Source organism: Sorex fumeus, unplaced genomic scaffold (assembly GCF_029834395.1).
Source record: "Sorex fumeus unplaced genomic scaffold, SorFum_2.1 ptg000094l, whole genome shotgun sequence".
NCBI lineage: Eukaryota > Metazoa > Chordata > Mammalia > Eulipotyphla > Soricidae > Sorex > Sorex fumeus.
In genome coordinates this window covers 16,166,896-16,188,500 of record NW_026606151.1, presented here as the reverse complement: position 1 = coordinate 16,188,500, position 21,605 = coordinate 16,166,896, and the positions used below count along the sequence as shown (strand labels likewise).

The window sequence follows — 21,605 nt, the reverse complement described above, 5'->3', positions numbered from 1 at the left end:
ATGGCGATAAATAAACATTCTTGATAGTGTTCAGAACCAGAGGCCCAGCGCTGAGTGACATCCAGAGTTGTTCTACAAGAGTACGGGTTAGCTGTTGGCAGAAGCTCCAGGGATTACCTTGGCTAAGGTTTCCAAACTTGGGCTGCACCTTGGAAAATCTAAGAGAGACATTGGAAAATCCAAGAGCTTTTGAACAGAGACTCTTGTCTAGACCCTGCCATTTCAAGTTATATCATCATCATGGGGGATGAGGACTGAGAGTTTCCTCTGAGCTGACACAGCCAAGTGGTGGTTCATTAAAAAAAAAAAAAGATGTGGCCTCGAATTAAAAATAAATAAATAAAATAAACAAAAATCATGAAAGAGGATGTGATATCAGAGTGGTAGAGAGAGCGAAAGAAGCAGCAGGACTAGAACACTATTATTTTATTTTATCTCATTTATTGGGGGTAGTAAGGTTAGACCATGCCTGGGGCTTTCTTCTGGCTGTCTGCTCAGAGACCACTCTTCACAGTGCTCGGGGATTGTGCTGGGGTTGGCTGAGGGCAAGGCAGATACCTTCTCCCCTGGATTATTCCTCTGGCCTGGTACTGAAATATTTCAAAAGCTTCGCAGTCATTTTAATCTGCAAACCAAGGTACAGAAGTGCCACTGGTTGAATCCAGCAACCTAGTATTACAGATGAAGTCCATAGCAAATACCTGACTCGGGATCAGAGAGTCATTATTGGCTTAAATTTTCACCTTGGTCTTCTCCCATCCTCCTGCTGCTTCTGCTCTATCTACCACTCTGTGACATTATGTTGTCTTTCATGGTTTTGTTTATTTATTTTTGAGTTGGGGGCCACACCTGGTTTTTTATGAACCACCACTTGGCTATGTCAGCTCAGAGGCCAACTCCCAACTCCATGCTCAAGGGTCTCTGGGGGCAGTGCTCTGGGGACTGTGGAGTGTTGATAATTGAACCCAGTTCTCTGGAATGTATAATTCGTGCACCAGCCCTTGGAGCTATATCCTCAGCTATGTCTCCTGCTTTAAGTGACATCCATAGGCTCTTTCCTCTCAAACTCAAATCCGTGCTCTGTATCTTCTAGCATTCCACCGGTATCGCTAGCTTTCTTCTACCTGCAGGTCCCTTGGATCGGTTAGGAGTACTTTGATCCTCTCAGCTGTCTGGGCCAGAAATTCCTGGAACCCTCGTCAATTCTTTCCACCCTTCTCACTCATTGATCAGCAGGTACCAGGCTGCCCCTTAACTCTTTCTCAGACCTACCTACCTCCCCTTGCCCCAGCTAAACCGAATGCTTGCCCTTAGCTGAAACAATTGCCACCTTCCCTTACACAATTTGGGACCTTCCTCAGGCCATGCCCCCATACTTCATCCTTAACATAATTAGTACACTCTTTTTCAACTATGAATCGGCTCATTTGCCGTGTTTTCCAATATCAAGTGTTCTCAGCCTGTCACCCTCTCTTAACATTCCATGAAGCTCCCTCCTTTTCCCTGTGTCTTTGGGCTCCTGAGCTCAACTTCCCTTCTTGCAGTTTATCATTCACATATTCTATCTAGATGCATTTCCTTCATTCCTGCCTTTATCCAAAACTGAAGTCTCTAATACATGTATGAATTGTTTCCTATTGGACCAGATTTTATCACTTTCCAAACTAAATGTGATCAGAACAGCACCTTGGCAAGTGAAAGTTGTCCTTGCAGGAAATACAATAAACAATCCCAAGGTAAGCAGCACATATGCCTTAATTTCACAGTCCATCCTTGGATTGTAGCAACTTTTCTTTATATAACATATATATATAAATGTGTATGTGTGTGTGTATATGTGTGTGTATGTATATATAAGTGCTGGGGTCACGTCCTGCTGTGCTCAGGGCTGACTCCTGGCTGTGTGCTCAGGGATCACTTTTGAGGATGCTCAGAGGAACATATATGACCCTGGAGATTAAATCTGGGTCGGCTGCATGCAAGACAAGCTCCCTTTCTGCTGTCCCCTGCTCTGTCCTCTGGCCTGTGTCTCTGGCCCCTGCAGCACTTTTTCTGACCTCTTGAGGTTTCTTGGCTTTCTCAAGCCCAGCTCGTGTGTCTTGCAATGTCCTTGTCCTCACTGTGATTTTTTCCCAGTTCCTAATTCTTCACCAAGGACCTCTTTGATTTGCAGTTGTTTGTTTTTCTATCACCACCTTTTTGGCTCTGTGAGCTCCTTGGTTTCAGGATGTGGTTCTCTGACTCCTAACTGAGTGCTATCCTTGGTATGCTGTGACCGGCCAGGCGTGGTCAGGTGCCTGGCCTCATGCCTTGGCTCTTATTACCTGGAACTCTGAGTCTGTTCTCTCTTGATGTTTGTGTAGAACCTCTCTCCAAAGTGGCCTTCCAACCCACTATCACTCCCTAGCTGTCTCTAGAGCCCTTATATGGCACAAGATCTGCTGTTAAGAATCTAACTACCCAAGGCTCAGAGAGTTAGCTTAAAGGGCTGTAACTCATGCCCCAAATGCACAGGATCCCGGTTCATCCCTGGTACTATGTACTTGGTTGTTGCCCAACACTGCCTGAATTTCCCTCTCCCCACTTCACCCTACCCCCCCAAAATAAACAACAGAAACTGGTTTTCCAGTTGGTGAATTACTTGACTCCTTTTTTTTTTTTTTACTGTTACCTTTCTGCTTCTACTTGCCAGTTGACTAACCAATTAACCATTTCATAGGCTCTCTACAAGGAAGTGAACAGGAAAGGAAATAACTTTCTCTTACCCAGATCATTTAGACTTTGCTTCAGGCTCGTTTTGGTTGCAGTGTATACTAACTGCTAGTCCAAGTGGGTAAAAAAACCTCCTTTTCATCATTCATTTCATGTATATACAAGTACGCACAATAAAAGGCATTGTGGATATGATTTTGAACAAATAGCTTCCAGAACAAGGAGAGGGAAAAAAACAAGAATGAACATAAAAATGAATTTTTGGTATTCCATTACTTGGTTCTTTTTCGGTGCTCTTCCTTCATTATAAATCCAAATTATTGGCCTTTATGATTCTCCTGTTATCTAAAGGCCCATTAGTGGGGCGTGGGGGTGTTTTCTGAGCAGTGTTCAGGAGGTGGAGGGTCTCTCCCGCTCTTCTCAACTGACTGGGCCAACAGTTCAAAGTGGGACCCTGAGGATGGGCTTCTAGGGCTCCTCAGGGCTGGGGATTTCCTGGGGACGCCCCTGTGGTGCTTAGAAGCCCCTAGGGCTACACCCAGTGATGCTTGAAGAACCATGTGGTTCCAGGGATCAAATTGGAGTCAGCCTCATGCAAGATGTGCTCTTTAAGCCCTGTATCCAGCTCCCTGACCCATCTAAAGAAGTTCTGCATATCTTTAAGGGAGGTCTGCTGACAACAAATTCCCTTCACTTTTATTTGTCTGAGAAAGCTTTTGCTGCTTTATTTTTGTGAAGGATAAACTTGCAGGGTCAAAAATTCTAGGTTGGTGAATTTTCTCTCCCACATCTCATCCCATTCTATTTGTGGTTTCTAAGAAGACAGAGTTCTTACAGTTCTCTGTTCCTCTGTAAGGTAAAAGATGTGTTTCCTCTGGCTTCTCTTTAGAACTCCTCCTTTGCCTTTGACTTACTGTAACTTGCAAGTGATATGCCTGTGTGTGTTTTTTTTGGTATTTTCTCCGTGTGGTATTCTTTTATATTTCCTGAATCTGTGGTTTGGAGCCTGAAATTAATTGGGGGAAATTCCCGGTATTTATTGTTTCAAATATTTCTTCTGTCCCTTTCCTCTTTTTTTCTGGTATTCCCATTACATCCATTATTCTTTTTGTGGCTGCCCTTCGATTATTCAATATTCTCTCCCATTCGTTTCAGTCTTTGTTTTCTTTTGCCTTTGGGTTTTTGAGGGTTCTCTTGATACATCCTCCAGCTCACTGGTTATTTCCTTAGCTATGTTGAGTCTGCCAACAAACCTATCATGGGCATTCTTCATTAGTATTTCAGTGTGTTTCTCTCTATATTTTAGTTCTTTTGGAAGATAGGGGCATTCTAGTGGGCATATCCCGGTGGAGTTCATGGATATGAGCTCAGGATTACTCCTGGTGGGCTTGGGTGACCATTTGCGATACCAGGGATCGAACCCGGGCCAGGCTTCCAAGACAAGAGCCCTACCTACTGTACTGTTGCTCCCCCTCCTTTGTCTCTTTATTAGGATTTCATCTCTTGCCCATCTGTTCTTGCATACTATCCACATCATCTACTGGAGTCTGAAGTGTTGAAAAATCCAGCTCAAGTGAAACCCAGAGTCACTGCCATGTTTGTTTAAAGTGCTGAGTCAAGTTGTGGTTTTTGCCGTTTGGTATTTCTTTCTTTCTTTCTTTCTTTCTTTCTTTCTTTCTTTCTTTCTTTCTTTCTTTCTTTTTTAATGTAGGAGTACTGCTATTTATTCAGCCACTGATTAGGCTGATTGAATTGTGCATGAACTCCACCTTACTTTATTCTCCCTCATTTTTAATAATTTTATTTATTGAATCACTGTGAGAGCAGTTACAAAGATTTCAGGTTTAAGTCTCGGTCATACAATGAAATATCTGTTCCTTCACCAGAGCCCATTAGCCACCACCAAAATCCCCAGTATACCCCCATCCCACACCCTCCCCCTACCTGTGGGGCAGATGATTTCCAAATTACTCTCTCTATACTTTGATTACATTCAACATTTCGACACCACCTTCACCATTATTATTTGGGATTTTACCCCAACACTCAGATATGCCTAAAAGGCAACAGTAGACAATTTGTTTTCTATTGCCGTTTGGTATTTCTTTTTGGTCACAGGCACATGTCCTGACTTAAGAGGAATAGAACGTGACTGCTGTGTTAGCAAAGTGCGTAAGGAGGACAAGCATGCTTGCTTTCTGTGTGTGTGTGTGTGTGTGTGTGTGTGTGTGTGTGTGTGTGTGTACTTCTTTGGTTTTTAGGGGGCCACACCTGGTGGTACTCCTGGCTCTGCCCTCAAGAATCACTTGTGGCCATCTCAGAAGCCTAATGTGATGCCAGGGATCCAACCGAGTTTGACCACTACGTACTGGACTATCGCTCTGGCGGCGGGAGAGGGGTGGCCCACTTGGGCTTCTGGTGAGCCTACGCCTCTAGGCTGTGAAGTTCATGTGTGTTATTCTCTCCTTGTCCTGTAGAGGGACAGTATAGCTAGTAGCCGCTCTGGTTCTTTCAGAATGATCCACTCCATGGGCCCCAAGCTAGAAGGGATTTTTCTCACTTTTCCAAGGGACCCGGTGAGGCTCCAGGGGGTCAGTCTCAGAGAACTTTGCCCTTTCCGGGGGTGAAGATCTTTCTGAGTCTCACTTCCGGGCTGCTGGTCCTCACTAGCCTCCAGCAGCTAATCAGTCACCAGTCCCCATGGGCACAGAAATTCTTGAATTAGTTTGGAAAGTCAGGAGCAGTTAAGGTGGTCAAGATTGTCAGAGTTCAGTCATGTCATTTCAGATTCAAAATTTTGTTGCTTATCACACGTGGAACCTTTTTTCACCTGAATTTCTGTCGGTGACCTTTGATTTGACCTTTGATTTTATTAATCAACTCATAGTAACAGAAATGATTCCTGGTGTGTGTGTGTGTGTGTGTGTGTGTCCCCGCCCAGCTGACCCCAGTCTCTATTCTGGGAAGCTGTTCCTCTCTGCGTTTGCCTTTTTGCCCCCTCCAGTTGGCAATACCGTGGTTTTGCTCATGCCCGTTGGTCTTTTTCTGGATCCCAGAAGAATCGCTGATTTTTTTTCAGGCCCTCCTGGGCCTGAGGATGGAGAGACAGCTGCCTGGTTCCTCATAGTCAGAACCAGCAGCCAGACAAAACACAGATCTGCGTTCTTGTTGTCTTTCCACCAAGGATGCGGCAGGCTTGCTAAAACGTTTACCCTTCATTAGAGAGCACTTTAACCGGGCCAGGCTCCCAGGGGCTTTCTAACTTTTATGACTCCATGTGTAGATTCAAAATGATTTCCAAATGAAACCTATGCTAGATCCAGGGAATGGAGCGACAGCACAGCGGGTAGGGTGTTTGCCTTGCATGTAGCTGACCCAGGTTCGATTCCCAGCATCCCATACGATCCCCTGAGCACCACCAGGAGTCACTCCTGAGTGCAGAGCCAGGAGTAACCCCTGAGCATTGCCGGGTGTGACCCAAAAAGCCAAAAAAAAAAAAAGGTGAAGTCCAGAGTATTATCCTTTTACCCTATTAACAGGTTTACTGAAGTGGGCACAGAAAGCCTTGAATTCACTTGGGAAGCCAGGAGAAATCAAAGTGGTGGGTATTGTTACAATTCAATTGTGGGATTTCCCACCCATCCTTTCGTTTCTTATCACACTTGGAACCTCTTTCAGTCTGAGCTTGGTGGATTGGTGATTAAAAAAAGGGGGGGGGGGGGTAGTGATTGTATTGTCTTGAAACCCCAACTGTTAAAAATGCCCCCTTGGGAACTTGGGTTAGCTGTGGTTTTGTCTGAGGGAGATTTTAAACATAGATAACACGGGTCCATCGGTGTATTTGGTCCCTGGGGGATGGAACACAAAGGCAATTTAGGAAATGGCTCAGAGCAAGGAGATCTGCAGATGTTCGGCTGCTCCCAAGCCTCCTCGTTGCCAAACTCACATCCTGCCTCTTCTGAGACCCAGCTGTGACCCGCAAGGGCGGCAGGACAGGGCACTCAGTTCCTCTCTGTCCTCTCTGCCCCGGGCACCCTGAGATTTCACTCCGAAGGGGGCCGGAGGGCGCCCCATGTGATTCTGAGGGCTGCGTTTGCTGAACTTGACCACCCTGACTCTCCCTGCATCACCCAACTTGTTGAACATGTTTACTTTGGGAGCTGCTTGGAGCAGTACCAGGCGGCCGCATGACCGCGATGTTTGTTTTAACAGGCTCCAAAAAAAAAAAAAAAGCGCGAGGTGATTTCGACGCACCCTGATGCAATAGGAAAATACCCAATTATTCCAAATCTGGGGCTCAGCGTTGCATCGGTTCAAACGGCCGGCAACAAGGCTCGACACGTTTTGTTAGCAGCGTGCTCTCCGCAGCTGGCCCAGGGGGCAGCAAACGCTCCGGCGTTTGGGTTCTCTTGCGTTTGGAACCTTCCACTTGGCTCTCATGCTGGACATGAGTCCGGCCTTCCCCTCTGATGGCTTCTGCCACTGGCAACCCTGAAGGGGCTACAGGAAACTCCTCTCTGTCTCATTTCTGCAGTGCTTCCAGAAGCAACCTATGCTATTCTGGGTCAGAGCAGAGAGTGTTCCAAAGGGAGCATCTAGAAGATAAGATGATGGAATCTGGGGCTGGAGTGATAGCACAGCGGGTAGGGCATTTGCCCTGCACGTGGCCGATCCAGGTTCGATTTCCAGCATCCCATATGGTCCCCCGAGCACTGCCAGGAGTAACTCCTGAGTGCATGAGCCAGGAGTAGCCCCTGTGCATTGCTGGGTGTGACCCAGAAAGAAAAAAAAAAGATAACAAAATCTTACTGTCCTCGGACCCGGTCCTCCTGATATATCAGCACAGAGGTCTGCACTGGCTCTTGGCCTGTCTTCATTGACTCAGTCGAGGCAGAAAGGAATGAGGCTAGCTAGTTTGCTTAGGGATCAGCTCTATCAGTGAGAGGAGAGAGGTCACAGTAGCAGTTCAAGAGCAGGAATATTGAACTCTCTGCAAAAAGCAGCAATGTCTCGCTCTCTCTGGAAAGCCTTCGGGATTTCTGGCCTAGAGTTCTCTGCTATAGCACCTTGGCGTGGCTTTTAGAGCATGAAAACGATCACAAGGAAGATATCAATGTGGTCATTCTCTAAGGACCCCTCTTTTCCAAAATTGGCAAATGGACTAGAGTGGCCTGTGGGTCAGCCCCTAGTCAGGCTCCCAGAGATCTGCCACAGAACTGTGTCCCTCTGCCCACCCCAGAAAAGAGCGGGGGTCTTCTGCAAGCTGGACTGTTGCACATCAGTACTCATAGCCAAGACTTTATGTAATAAACTGGTTTGTCAGAGGGGGGAAAAGAAATTGCCTTTCCGTAACTGACTTCTTGGGAGATAATCCAAATAGAATTAATTGCTTATCGTGTTCCCTGTACTGATTATAAAATAATCAGGAGCATAGCTGTTAATAAAAGGTTTATATAGAACGTAGTCCTATAGTTTATATAGAACTTAGTCCTAATAAGCGTCTCCCCACACAAGGAGTTATTTTTCCTCTCTCTTTGACTTTCCAACAAACTTTTCTATTTTCTAAAAAAAATTAAAAATCAAATGCTCTTATATGTGTAGACATATAAGTGTGTGTATATGCTTTCCCTATCAAGATAAAGGTGGGAAATCAAATCCCACATTCAAAAGATCACTTCAAAGCACTTTTCTATATATTCCCTATCTACCCGCCAACTCAGGCTTGTCTCTCATTTCTGGAGATGACCAGTCCCTCGGTCACCTCCTAAAGTAAATACTGATATGCTGTCTGTTTTATCTTCCCCAGCATAATTTCCTCTTTGGAAAATAAAAAAGCCCCATGTTTTATATTAAGTCTCCTACCGAAGGAAGTATTCGTATTCATCGTTGTCCTTCTGATTGAAGTTTAAGCCAAGAACAGTTACATCAGCCAAGTGGGTGTATGGAAAGGAAAGAGAAAATTATAAGCTAATGAAAACTTGGGTGGGCGAGTGACCTGTTCATAATAGACCCCCCGGGTCACCGGGCCAGGGGACTGTTTCCTGTCTCAGATACCTCTCTGAGCTGGGGGAAGCAAATGTTCAATTGCTTTAGCATTGGATGGTCAGAATTACAGCACAGAGGTGGGCCGAGGAGGTGGGAATTTCAGTTGGGCGGCAGGGATAACACTTAGTGGGTGTGAGGATGTGGAAAAAAGGGCTCGGTGACTTGAGGGACTGCCAGAGGTTCCAGTTCTGAAATAGGGAAAGGATGGAGAAATGATTGGTGTGTAGGAATGAGTCCGGTTCAAGGTCTGACTCAGTATGAAGTCCAACCACTTAGCCACTGGAGTTCAGAAGATCATAAAGAACCAGGCCTACTTGCGTCGCTGACTTGGTGATTTTGAATATATATGCTGGGCCCCAAGTGTGGGCAGGAGGTGAGGGAGTTGGTAGTTGGGGGTGGGGGAGGGGCACTGGTGTTTAAAGGAAAAAAAAAATTCCTTCCCTGGAATTTATATTGCCAGGCAAGGATTCTTCCCAAGAGAATCCAAGAGTCAGTTTCCTGGTAGTTGGATTAACAGCATTAAAGTAGCTCAAGAGGCAAAAAGAAGGCAATGTTAGGGCTGACACACCACACTCAGGTGGAAATCTGGAAATTAGGGACTTGGTACTCGATCCTCTGCCTGAGGCACGAGAAATGAGGACAGGAAATAAATTCTGTGATTGACTGCTTAGAAAACAGCTGAGAAGGGTTTTGAAAACGTTTCTGTCATAGGTTAGAGTGATAGCAGGGACAGTGTTTGCCAGGCACACCGCAGACCCGGGTTCAACCAGACCACGAGCCCCACCGGGAATGAGCCTGATTAGAACGAGCAAGGAGTAGTAAGCCCTGAGCACAGCCAAGTGTGGCTTCGCAACCAAAACAGAACAAAACACACTCAGTTCTCTGTGTGTAAACATGTTCTAACCTTAAAAATGAAAATGAGATTCTTAAAGTCCAATCTTCTCTTTTCACTCTTGGTGAGAGAACAAATGGGTGTTGGTATATTGTTTGGAGGGGAAATTAGAGTCTCTAGGAAAGTTGCATGTGCGTACTAGATCCTACGACGCAATTTCCACCATTTATCTTCTCTTAAAAAAAAACACTCAAGCTGCCAGAGATATGTTTGCAAAGATAATAATTCTATTTGGAAAATTTAATAGGATGCAGAAAAAATTCAGAAGATTATGCTTTTGGAATTCCATATATGGGATTGCATATGCGTCTGGTTTTATCATCATTTAAGTTAGACAAAAATGAATTTGAAGCACAAATAAATTGCAAATATTTATAAAACAATGTGTGTATATATGTATACATAAATGTATATGTGTATATGTATATATGTATGAATGTATATATGTGTGTGTGTATATATATATATATATATATATATATAACCTCTTGGAAAGTAATAGCATTTACATAGGAAGACTACAACCATACACATAGTGGTTGAATGGTGATGTGGTGGTTGGACAGGTATAGTTGATTGGCGAAAGTGCTGCTCTTATGATCAGCTGTGATTAAAGACCCCCCATCTATCCCCCCACACACACACACACTTGCCAAGACAGTGGGTCACAGAGGTTGACAGGAGCTCACTCAGGTAGTCCTTGGGCCCAGCTTGAGAAGAATATAACTTTAAAAGAGAGGAGGGTCCAGAAAGGTAGTTCAGTGTGTTGAGTGCCTGCTTTACAATCTGGAGATCTGACTGAGTCCCTGGTACTGCATCATCCCCATGACTGCTGGAGGTAATATCTAAACATAGAGCCACAGTACCCCTGAGCTCCACCAGCTGTGCCTCCACACACAAAATAACAGTAATAATAATAATAATCTAAAAAAACAGTACCAATAAAGAGTATAGTCTTTTTTTTTTTAATTTTTATTAGTGAGACACCATGAGGTACAGTTGTAGACTTACAGATTTTTGTGTTTGGGTTTCAATTATACAATGATCAAGTACCCATCTCTCCACCAGTGCCCATTCTCCACCATAACCACCACCCAGTATCCCTCCCACCCTCCATCTCGCCCATCCCACCCTGCCTCTATGGCAGGGCATTCCGTTTTGTTCTCTCCCTCTCCTTTTGGGTGCCGTGGTTTTCAAAGGAGACACTGAAGAGCATAGTCTTTTCACACTATGTATGAGCCTTGAGTGTTGTAACTGCACTGTCACTGTCACTGTCCTCCCCTTGTTCATCGATTTGCTCCAGCGGGCCCAGTAACGTCTCCATTGGAGACTTTGTTGTTACTGTGTTTGGCATATCGAATACATCACGGGTAGCTTGCCAGGCTCTGCCGTGCAGGCGAGATCCTCTCGGTAGCTTGCCGGGCTCTACGAGAGAGGCAGAGGAATCGAACTCGGGTCAGCCGTGTTGGCTGCGTGCAAGGCAAATGCCCTACCACTGTGCAGGTGTCACTAATTTTTTATTCATCCTATCCGTTTATCCACTCACTAGGCAAACATTTGTTGAGTGTGTCCTGTGTGTGAGATCCATGCAGGCCACTTGGGCTGTTCACTATTAACAGCCCAAGTGGATTTCACACCAGCAGTTCAAGTCCACCCACCCCATGGCCAGGGAGCTTGGGGGAAGGCTGTTGTGCACATTATCTTGTTGGGTTTTGAGGCACACCTGGCAGTGCTCGGGACTTACTTCTGACTTTGTGCTCATGAATCACTACTGGCAGTGCTCAAGTGAGCATATACTCTGCCAGGGATCTTCCTGGGGCTATGTGCAAGGGAAGAAGCTCACCTCAGTACTATCCCTCTGGTCCCAGGAGGGCTGATGTTTAAATGGATTCATACAAGTGCCCAGTCGAGAGTGATATTCCAGTGAAAGCAGAACTTGAGTTTTCTTTCTTTCCATGGATTTTTTTCATTTTAGTCTCATGGATTATTCGTAGAGTCTTGGGGTTTTGTTGTTGTTTGTTTTTTATGATTGGTGATGATTCTGAAACCTTCTAGCAAAAGGTAGCCTGGCTGTCAAAGGACATGGAACCTACAACTCCCAGTTTCTTTGGTTTACTCATGTGAACCAGATTGGTAAGCCTCTCCTTTACCATGGAAGAATCTCTTTAAGTCTGTGTTTCCCAAAGTGGGTGATAACAACCCCCACCCCTTCCCAGGGGGCTGGAAGGTTGAAGGAGGGCCCTTGGGTGCAATTGGAGATGGGTGCTTCTGTTTGCAGATGAAGGCAGATGTCCAGTGGGGAGAGGAATGATTTATTTTCTTAAAAGGCAACAGTAAGCCAAAAACTGCTATATATGAAATAAACATAACACAGGTAGGTCGGTTGATAGATGGATTTGTCCGCATTTTTGCCATCTACCAATGCTAATGTTTGTGTTTTCTCCCACAGAAAAAGCAAAGAACCAAAGATCTTTCTCGGGTATTTCATTCTTACAACCCATATGATCACAAGGTAAGAGAAACCCACTCATAATGTGCTGGGTAGCAAAAGTCTTGCTAATTTATACTTCTGAAAGTACCTTTCTCGGTGACACTTAATTGGCTTGTTTTCCAATTTCTGACCTTTTTAAGAATGTAGAAAATCTGTATTATTTACATAATTCTATTTTTCACATTAAAAATCTAATTACCTGTCACTGAGGTCCCAAGGACCCTCAGAAGACAGATGGGGGTTTTGGTTTGGGGTTATTTTCTTTTAGTTCGGTTGCTTTTTTTTTTTCTAAGTACATGGTTGTTGAAAATGTTGGTATATGAATTGCCACCTCTTGGTTCTTCCTTGCTTCTGACAGAAAGTTACATGTCTAACCTCAACAAAACCCCAAGGAGAAGCAGTATGAACATTATACTGGAAATACCCGCCAAGTGTCTAGAGCTAGAGACCTCCAGGCACTGCCTCCTAACTCCACTTCCTGATCAGTTTGATTCTTGGGGCTGGGAGGGGCCACTCTAAGGCTTGCTCACAGGTTTGGGAGTTAGCAGAGGTGCTCCTCGGCCACACAGCCCCAGGCAGTCAGTCTCCTATAGTGAGATGCTGCAGTGGGAGCAACACCTTCCTCCCGGGCCCCCACCCAAATGTGCTCAGGAAACCATGTGGTATGAAGGACTAATGGGGACCTCGCCTTGCAGGGCACGTGTCTAACCCTTTGCGCCATCTTCCATGTCCTCTTCTTGTTTCATTTGTTCCCCCCATATTCTGTTACTCTTGTTTGAAAAAGACTGGGTCCCTTTCACTCACAAGTTGTTTTTTTTACCATATTTTATTAGAAATTTAGGTCTCTCTCTCTCTCTCTCTCTCTCTCTCTCTCTCTCTCTCTCTCTCTCTCACACACACACACACACACACTTCTTTAATGTTTATGATCTTTAAATGTTTTTTATTTTTATAAAGCGGTTCACAATAATTTATTACATTCAATATTTCAACACCAGTCGTTACATCATTACACCTTCCCAGTTATTTTTTTTTAATTTTTTTTTAAGTTGAGGTAAAATGGTTACAATAGAGTTGATGTTTAAGGTTTGAGTCTACCACGCTAGTACACATCCACCTCCACCAAACTGCAAAAGACCCTATGGCACTTCTAATCTTCCCCTTCCCATATACCCCTTAACACCACCCACCACTCCACCCCCGGCTGCCACCTACCAGCCCCTGACCACCGCCACCCACCACCCCACTTTCAGGTGCCACACGTACACAAGCTTGATAGCCTCAGTTTTCTGGTTAAGAGTCTAAGGGTTTTACAGTGCTATTTTAAAAAATGCTTGACACCATATCACCCTTGCAAAACTTGGAAACGTCTGTGTCCCGTTAAGTTCCAGGCAGTCTCTTCATTTGAGGTGACTGCAGGTGTAAATGAAAAATACTTGCACAGTTGTAACGCTATTGCAAACTTACATCTTTACCTATGAAATTGTAAGGAGACGCCTGGTGGGGATTTTATAACAAGCCAAAATAGAGAATGTGAAACTGGTCTCCGTGGTTGACAATACACATAGCATCCGTATTCAGGAGTTAAAAAAATTGTCAGTTGTTGTTGGAAGTTGAAAGAAATCGAAACGCTTCTAATGTTTCAAGAGTGACAATCTGATTTCAACAACTATTTGTAAAAGAGGTGTCTGTGCTCAGTGTGACTGTGATGATATTCAGTCCTGGAAATGATACTCTTACATTTATCAAGTGAAATATCATTAGAACAGGACAATTTCTTTGAGAGACAGAGAGCACCCGGTGGGTCTCACTAAGCAGATGGAAATAGTACAGCAGCAAAAGCAATGAGGTGGACCAGATTTCTGATGGGAAAGTTGCTTTTTTTTTTTTTTTTTGATGAAACCATGTAATTAACATAAGTGCAACGGTGGCTAAAGTTACCACTTGACAACAGCAAGAGGAAAGGTTGTGACAAATCAAAGGTTTTGCCTGACTTGTCTAAATTTTGCCCACTTCTAACACTTTTCAATTCGCAGTTCAGGGAAATTCCATTATTCTTTTATTAGAACGTTTAATGGAACTTGGCCGCTTGCAGCCTCTACCTACTTCCTCTTCATATCCTTTGTGGCACTATATCAAAGTCACCTCCGATTATTTTGGCTTCCCTTGTGAAGACTTCATTCCTCTCCAAATTACTCATCAGGCAATGAAGGGCTGGAATCGAGAGGCTCACTGGAGTTGCTTTTCATCTTCGCTCTAGTATCAGTAATAAATTATTACAAGGAGCCTCCCTGTTTGATGAGTGGGTTTTGAAGCTCTGAGGTCTGGCCTGCTAGCTCTGTGCTGTGTTCTCTCTGTGCAGGGAAGGAAGGGGGAGAGTTTCCTCCTTGGAAGCTCCTGGTTCTCCCTTTCCTGGTGCTCCCACCAGGCGAGTCAACCACGTCATGTTAGTTTGTCTCTTGCTGACCTGTGTCTCCCCACTGTGTCGGTCAGAGCTGAATTTCCCATCTTAGAATGTAGCACTGTAGGACTGTCCTCCTGTTGTTCATCGATTTGCTCGAGTGGGCACCAGTAATGTCTCACAACAAATTGTGTCACAGGGAGCTTGCCAGGCTTTGCCATGAAGGGGAGATACTCTTGGTAGCTTGCCAGGCTCTCCAAGAGGGGCGGAGGAATTGAACCTGGGTCGGCCATGTCAACCACGTGCAAGGCAAACGCCTTACCCATTATCTTAGAATACTCCCATTAATAATAATAATAATAATAATAATAGCAGCTGGTGATTCTAGTTGCTTTTTTCTTTCACATACTTAATTACAAATACATCTGTTTGAGGACCACACCTGGCAGTGCTCAGGATTTACTCCTAACCTGACTATATGCTCAGGAATCACCTTTGGCAAACTCGGGGAACTATATGGGATGGGACGGGATCAAGGGTCAGCCACATGCAAGACAAGTGCCTACCCGCTCGCTGTACTATCTCTCCATCCCCTACCCAATTATAGTTCAACAAATAAGGTTTCTAGGCAGATGAGTTGTTATGCAAAAACACTTTCATAAAGTATTCTTATATAAAATGTGGTCACGCTTATGTTTACACTTATTTTACGCTTGTTTTAAACATCTTCTGTGCTGAAGGTAGACTCTAGACCGAACATGATGGCCACTTAATGCCTGTATTGCAAACCACAACATCCAAAGGGAGAGGGAGAGTAAAAAGGAATGCCCTGCCACAGAGGGCGAAGGGGGAGGGGAGCATTGAGGTGGGGATACTGGGAACATTGGTGGTGGAGAATGGGCAATGGTGGAGGGATGGGTACTTGATCATTGTATGACTAAAACATAAGCATGAAAGTTTGTAAGTCTGTAACTGTACCTCACAGTGATTCATTAAAAAAGTAGCACTGTAGCGCAGGCCTCCCATCGTTCATTGATTTGTTTGAGCAGTCACCAGTAATGTCTCCATTATGAGGCTTGTCATTACTGTGTTTGGCATATCAAATACGTCACGGGTAGCTTGCCAGACTTTGCCGTGCAAGTGCAATACTCTCGGTAGCTTGCCAGACCCTCCGAGAGGGGCGGAAGAATCCAACCTGGGTCAACCCTGGTCAGCTGCATGCAAGGCAAACGCCCTACCCGCTATGCTATGGTTCCAGCCCATTAAAAAAAAAAAGTAAATAGAATAAATATCTTAATGCTCATGAAGATTTCAGAAATAGTCCTTCCCGGGATATATATATATATATATATATATATATATATATGTGTGTGTGTGTGTGTGTGTATGTATATATATATGTATATATATAATAAAGAAAAACTTAAAGTATAAGCTGCCTGGGGGTTACTTTGAAAAACAATCCGCAAAGCGGTTAAGATTCGATAAAGGAAGATTCACCTGGTGCTGATGATTATTGGAAATGAAATGACTGGTGGGCTTTCGGGGGATAGGGGGCTGACCCGTCCTCTACACTCTTTTCCTATATGTAGGAAATCTCCCATAGCAAAAAAAAAAAAAAGAAAGAAAGATGCGAAAAGTCCAATAGCCCATGGTCCGCTCTTGGGCATGAAGGTGGAGTTGTCGCTAGTGTTCCTTTCACCTCATCCGTTCCTCCTTTCAGCCTCTCCCTCGAGCAAACTGCTACCAAAGAAAGAACACTCAGCATTTTGGCAACTATATTTTGCAGTGTGATACTTGTTCTAAAGTTGGCATGATTTCCCGCGACTTTATCCCAAATTATAGTGGGCCTCTTAAATGATAGCCTTGCCGCCTAGAAACTGTTAAAACAGTTGTAATTTCGACGGGCCGGGTGTCCTCCGGGAAGCAGGTCTGTTTGCTCTTCTCTCTGCCCACTCCAAGGTGGCTCCTGCCTGACCCCTCAACTCAGGAAGCCACCATGCTAAATACACGCACCGTTTGCGGCAGCCCAGGTGCCCGGCTTACTCAAGCTCTGGAGCTATTGTTTCGGTGGTAAATGGTCAGTTGGGTTTCTCTTAAATGCTGTTGCAAAAAGCAAATACAGCTTGAAGCAAAATGTGCCCTCAGAATGAGTCTTAAGGGGGGGAGAAAAAAACAAAAGAACTTATTGCTTACATACCAAAACCAGTTTTAGAGACTTCCAAGGGACTCTTGACAGCGCAAAACTGTCTTTGAATTATGGACACAGACTTGATTTTGGACTTCTCTCTGATACCAAGATCATTTCTGTATTCTCTTAATGGTTCTTCAGGGGTCCTTGTGAGTCAGGCTAAAGCAGAAAAGTTTGGCCAAAGTAATTCCCATTAAGTAGCAAGTAATCTGATTATCGGTTTTTTTTTTTTTTTTGCTTTGTTTTGCTTTTATGAGTCACACCCGGCGATGCTCAGGAGTTACTCCTGGCTCTGCACTCAGGAATCACTCCTGGCAGTCCTCAGAGGATCATATCGGATGCCGGGGATTGAACCTGGGTTGGTGGGGTGCACGGCAAGTGCCCTACCCACTGTACTATCACTCCAGCCCCCGCTGATTAACAAGACCTCTGATTGTGTTATATGTATCGTATCTTGTGCATTGTACTCTTTAAAAAAATAAAAGCGTCGATTGTAAGTTCTGAAGATGGGTCATACTAGGACCAAGGAAGGAAATGGAATCAGAAACCTCCCAGGTCAGAGAGAGCCCAGCTTGGAATTGAGTTCTTCCACTAGATTGCCACAATGAGTAGAGTAGACTGTCCTCTGAATACTTTTTATAAGAGCCAAGCAATTAGGATGTCTTTGGTCTGGAGAAAATATCGCTATGCATATTAAAAGTGCTCCTTCCTTTCATTCTCTTCTCACTCCCTCCCCTCCTCCTTTTCTTCCTTCCTTCCTCCTACCTTCCTTCCTCCCTTTCTCCCTTCCTTCCCAGATCATGTGTTCTGGGGAAAGAGCTAGATTATCTGTTAAAAAAAAAACTCTTGGAAGAAAAAGTTTGCACAGTTCTGTTTAAGTATGTAGTAGTTTTATTGTCTGCAAAGCTGAATACATTACTAATAAATTACATTCATTTATCTGCTTTAATGTGTACTTAATATATTCTACAGTGCTTACGAGATATAAATATTATGTATTCTATAATATATAATGCTTTATTATATACTGAACCCTTAAAAAAGTATTTGTCTCTAACAGATGTTCACTCATATACTTCTGGGTTTTTGAAGCGGACTCTCTCTCCCATAAGGATTCTTATTTTCCTAATATTTACCTGTGTTGGCATGAATCAGTGGAGGTGCCGAGAAGAATAGAGGCTCCTGAGTTTGTGAAATGGGTTTTCCTTTGGTTGACTAATGGGATGCAAGTGAATTTTCTCCATATGGAGACATAGATGAGCCTCGGTGTAGACGATTGGTTGGCTAACCAGAGAACAGCTACATTTGAATTCACTTGCCAAGATAACCTACGAACTGATAGAAAATGAACTTGACCCGACCACAGATCTTACCCATGGCCACTTCACTGAAAACAGACCGTGCAAGGCAGCCGGTGCAAATGACCATTGCAGTCTCCTGCCCACCTCATTTACTTCAGTTCCCCATCCACAAACAGTCCACTTTGGAAAAAAAAATACACAGATTTCTAAGAAACATCAATGCCTGGTTGCCCCAAACCAGAGGCAACCAAGGAACAGTTAAGAGCAAGCCCGTTATTGGTTCCAGAAGTCTCAGCTCCATTAGGAAGTGTCAGCAGACTGAGTGAGTGGAAAGGCAGAAAGCAAGTCGTTAACAGAGATTTAGTCAGACGCCCAGCTGCTGTCCACTTAATTTGACCCCCAACACCCCACTATCCCCCTCCATTTTAGTAGTCCCTGGGTAAAATCATGGGGGCTCGTTTATGTCAAGAGAGAGAGATTGGATTTCAGAGTCTTGGAGAGGTTTATGACTTCTTTCTCAGGAACGTTGGCATTTCATTTAGAAAGACATGGTGTTTTGTTCTTGGGACTCTCTTTGAAACAGGCTGGGTCCTAAGGAGTTTGGATCAGTGAAATAGCCCTGTTGCCTGTCCAAAAAAGCAAAGTGTCACAAACCATATTGGCAGCATGGTAAAGGAAAGTGTGTCTGAGTCATGAAACAAAAGGAGGGTGGGAATAATACTGCCTCGGGTTATTTTTGTTTTATCTTGTTATTAGGTATCAGATAAATATTAAGGCCCTAAATTATTATCGTTTTCTCTTTTGGGGGTGGGCAGGTCACACTTAGCGAAGCTCAGGGCTTACTCCTGGCTCTACACTTAGGAGTTAACTTCTGGTGGTGCTCAGGGGACCATATGGGATGGTGGGGATTGAACCCAGGTCAGTCGCATGCGAGGCCAATGTCCTCCCTACTTTGTTATCACTCCAACCCCTATAGTTTTCTCTTAAAGGAAGATTACACGTCATTTGAATGTTTGAATAGGATTTATAACAGTGGTACCAGTACAATGAATTTAAAGACACTGTGAAGTATTACTAATATGTATTTGTATACTTTAGGAACTGTTGTTCATAAAAACTAGTGGAATTGCTTTGTACTTTAAACCCTATCAAATGTGGTGTACTACTGTTGGAGTGTGAGTGCTGTGAGGTATGAGATGTCCAGGGATAGGTTTACTCATGAGTGATGTTTGACTCAACTGTGTGGAGAGCGGCCGTGAGCATGGTAGAGGTTGAGTTCTGGAGGTTTTGGGCTGCCAAGGTTGGGTCCCTTGAAGCAGAGAGGGGCTAACCCACTCCCCTCTGGCATGCTCCAACTGAAACAGCCTGGTGCAGGGTCTGACAACATGGCTATTGCTGTCTCATTGTATGCTCTCTTCTGAGAGAGAAGGACAATGAGTCTCTGATTCATGGCCGTTGAGATTATCTGGTGCCAGCCAGATGTGGCTTGTGGGTGTGACTGCCAAGTTGCCAGAAACATGGGGGACATGGGTGTAAGTCACCCATTCCCTGTTCCGTTGAACCCAGAATTTTCAGTCACAGGTCCCATATACCTGGGTTTTCTGTAGATTCACTTGTAGGTGAGGCTTGGCCAAGAGCGTAAAGGCAACCAACCTTATAGGGAAATACATTTTTACATACATGTGTGTCTTTGTGTGTTTGTGTGTGTGTGTGTGCATGCACACACAAGCTTCAACCCTTAGCAACATATTAGTAATTTCTTGTAGAAGGGCTTAATGACCTCTGGATGAAATACAGCAATCTTTACACACACACTCCTCTAAGGAAAGTTTTTTGGAGCATTTTCAGCGGTTTATTCATAGCAAACAATACAAAATAAATTATTTTGGTTCTACTTTGGAGCAGGGGTTGGGGTTCGGGATGGAAGCATCCAAAATATGGTGGTGGGAAGGTGAATGGTGGTGGGCTTGGTGTTCGAATATTAAATGTAATCAACTATGATGAACTACTTTATAAAAATTAAATTAAATTTTAAAAAAAGTGGAATTTGCATCCACCAGTCTGCCATGAAACGCAAGCAGAAGTGTAAACGCATGTTTTCTGTCCCTTTTTACAGTAAAAAGTCTTCTTCAGCAAACATCTGGGGGAGGGAAGTCTTGAGGGATACCTCTGTCATTTCTTCTTCAAGAATCTGGAGTTCTCAGCATCGAGTTCCACAAATTAATCTCTCATTCCGTAAGCAAAAGAGGGTGGCTGATTTCAGAAACCATGTATTGCTAGGCTATGCTTTTTCCTATTCACCCGACTTGCCCAGCCCATAAAAACAAGAAGTCGCTTTACACAGCCATGGATGTTTGATGGCCATTTGACCTGGCCCTGGCAGTCACAGTTTTGTCCAGCCTTTGTCATCCCTCTCCAAGCCACAGAATATAACCCCCGCGTGCTCTGGATTGTTCTTCCAGAGGCAGAGATGAGAATTTGGATCCGTCCTACTGACCCTGTGAAGCCTTGAGCTATCTGCCGTCTGGAAATAGAAAATTCCATTTGTAATGGATCCGGCACTCTGGAATAGCCAGCTTCTTCGTGGCACGTGCAAGATAAAGAAATGAGTTATTGATTTGGCATGTTTATGCCGTGCTTAAAACAGCTCTGTACGACAGATTGGACAGAGCCACTTGCGCACTTAGCTCTCTTCCCCATCTCTGGGAAAGACGAAAATACGCACACACACCCACACACTCACACACACACACACACACTGGAAGAAGTAATTTTATAGATGTTTCTAAATATCAGGAACCAGTGGACTTATCAACCACTGACTGATTAAGCTCCCTTGTCATTATGTTGGCACTGGCCCTTCGATTAAAACCAGGCTCAGGCTGTGGCCTTGAAACAGCCCTTCTGTATAGTAGACCCATTTCATTCATTGTTCCCTGGAACTCTACCCCAAAGTCAAGTGAATGCCTCCGTCTCAAATAAAAGGCATACTGGGGAACCCTTTTTCTATAAGATTTCTGCTCCCCCGTAGTAAAACGCTGTCCTCTGCAAGTGACCCAGGTAGCCGGCCAGAAAGACCTGGGCATAGTGCACCAGGGACGTTATTGCAAAGGTCAGCACTGCTGACCACCCTTTTGCTTCCTGGTTTATGCCAACCTGATGCAAAGCCATTTCCCTTCTTCCCAACCCCCCCCAGCCTGTGAGTCAAGTTAAGCAACAGACCCTGTGTTCTTGAGCCTGACTTTGATATCAGAGTGTGTGTGTGTGTGTGTGTGTGTGTGTTTCCTTTTTTTTTCTAACATAGTATGTGTCCCCAAAGCTAAGCATTGTTGGATTGATGTTTTTTCATGTGTTGGTTTCATTTATTTTGGTACTGTAACTGCAGGGATGAGTAGATGGACGCAGGTTCAGTGTTTTGAAGTGGAGATTTTTCAGAGCCTAGAGAGATCATATGGGGGTTTATGTATGCTTACATTATGATGCTTGCATTATGATGTCTTGCATCCTGCTTTGCCCCGTTCCATTCCTAGCACCACTTGTGACCCCATGATGGGGGAGGGGGGCAGTGTAAC

At 44.3% G+C, this 21,605-nt stretch overlaps 1 protein-coding gene across 1 annotated transcript in view; it reads left to right on the top strand.

The window, feature by feature from the left end:
• The window catches only part of CDKAL1 (CDK5 regulatory subunit associated protein 1 like 1), a 691,294-nt gene that overhangs the window by 542,738 nt on the left and 126,951 nt on the right, over nucleotides 1-21,605 (top strand). Inside the window, exon 13 of the mRNA XM_056132368.1 lies at nucleotides 12,099-12,161. Within this exon, the coding sequence (XP_055988343.1) occupies nucleotides 12,099-12,161 (63 nt within the window). The remainder of the gene's footprint in view (nucleotides 1-12,098; nucleotides 12,162-21,605) is intronic.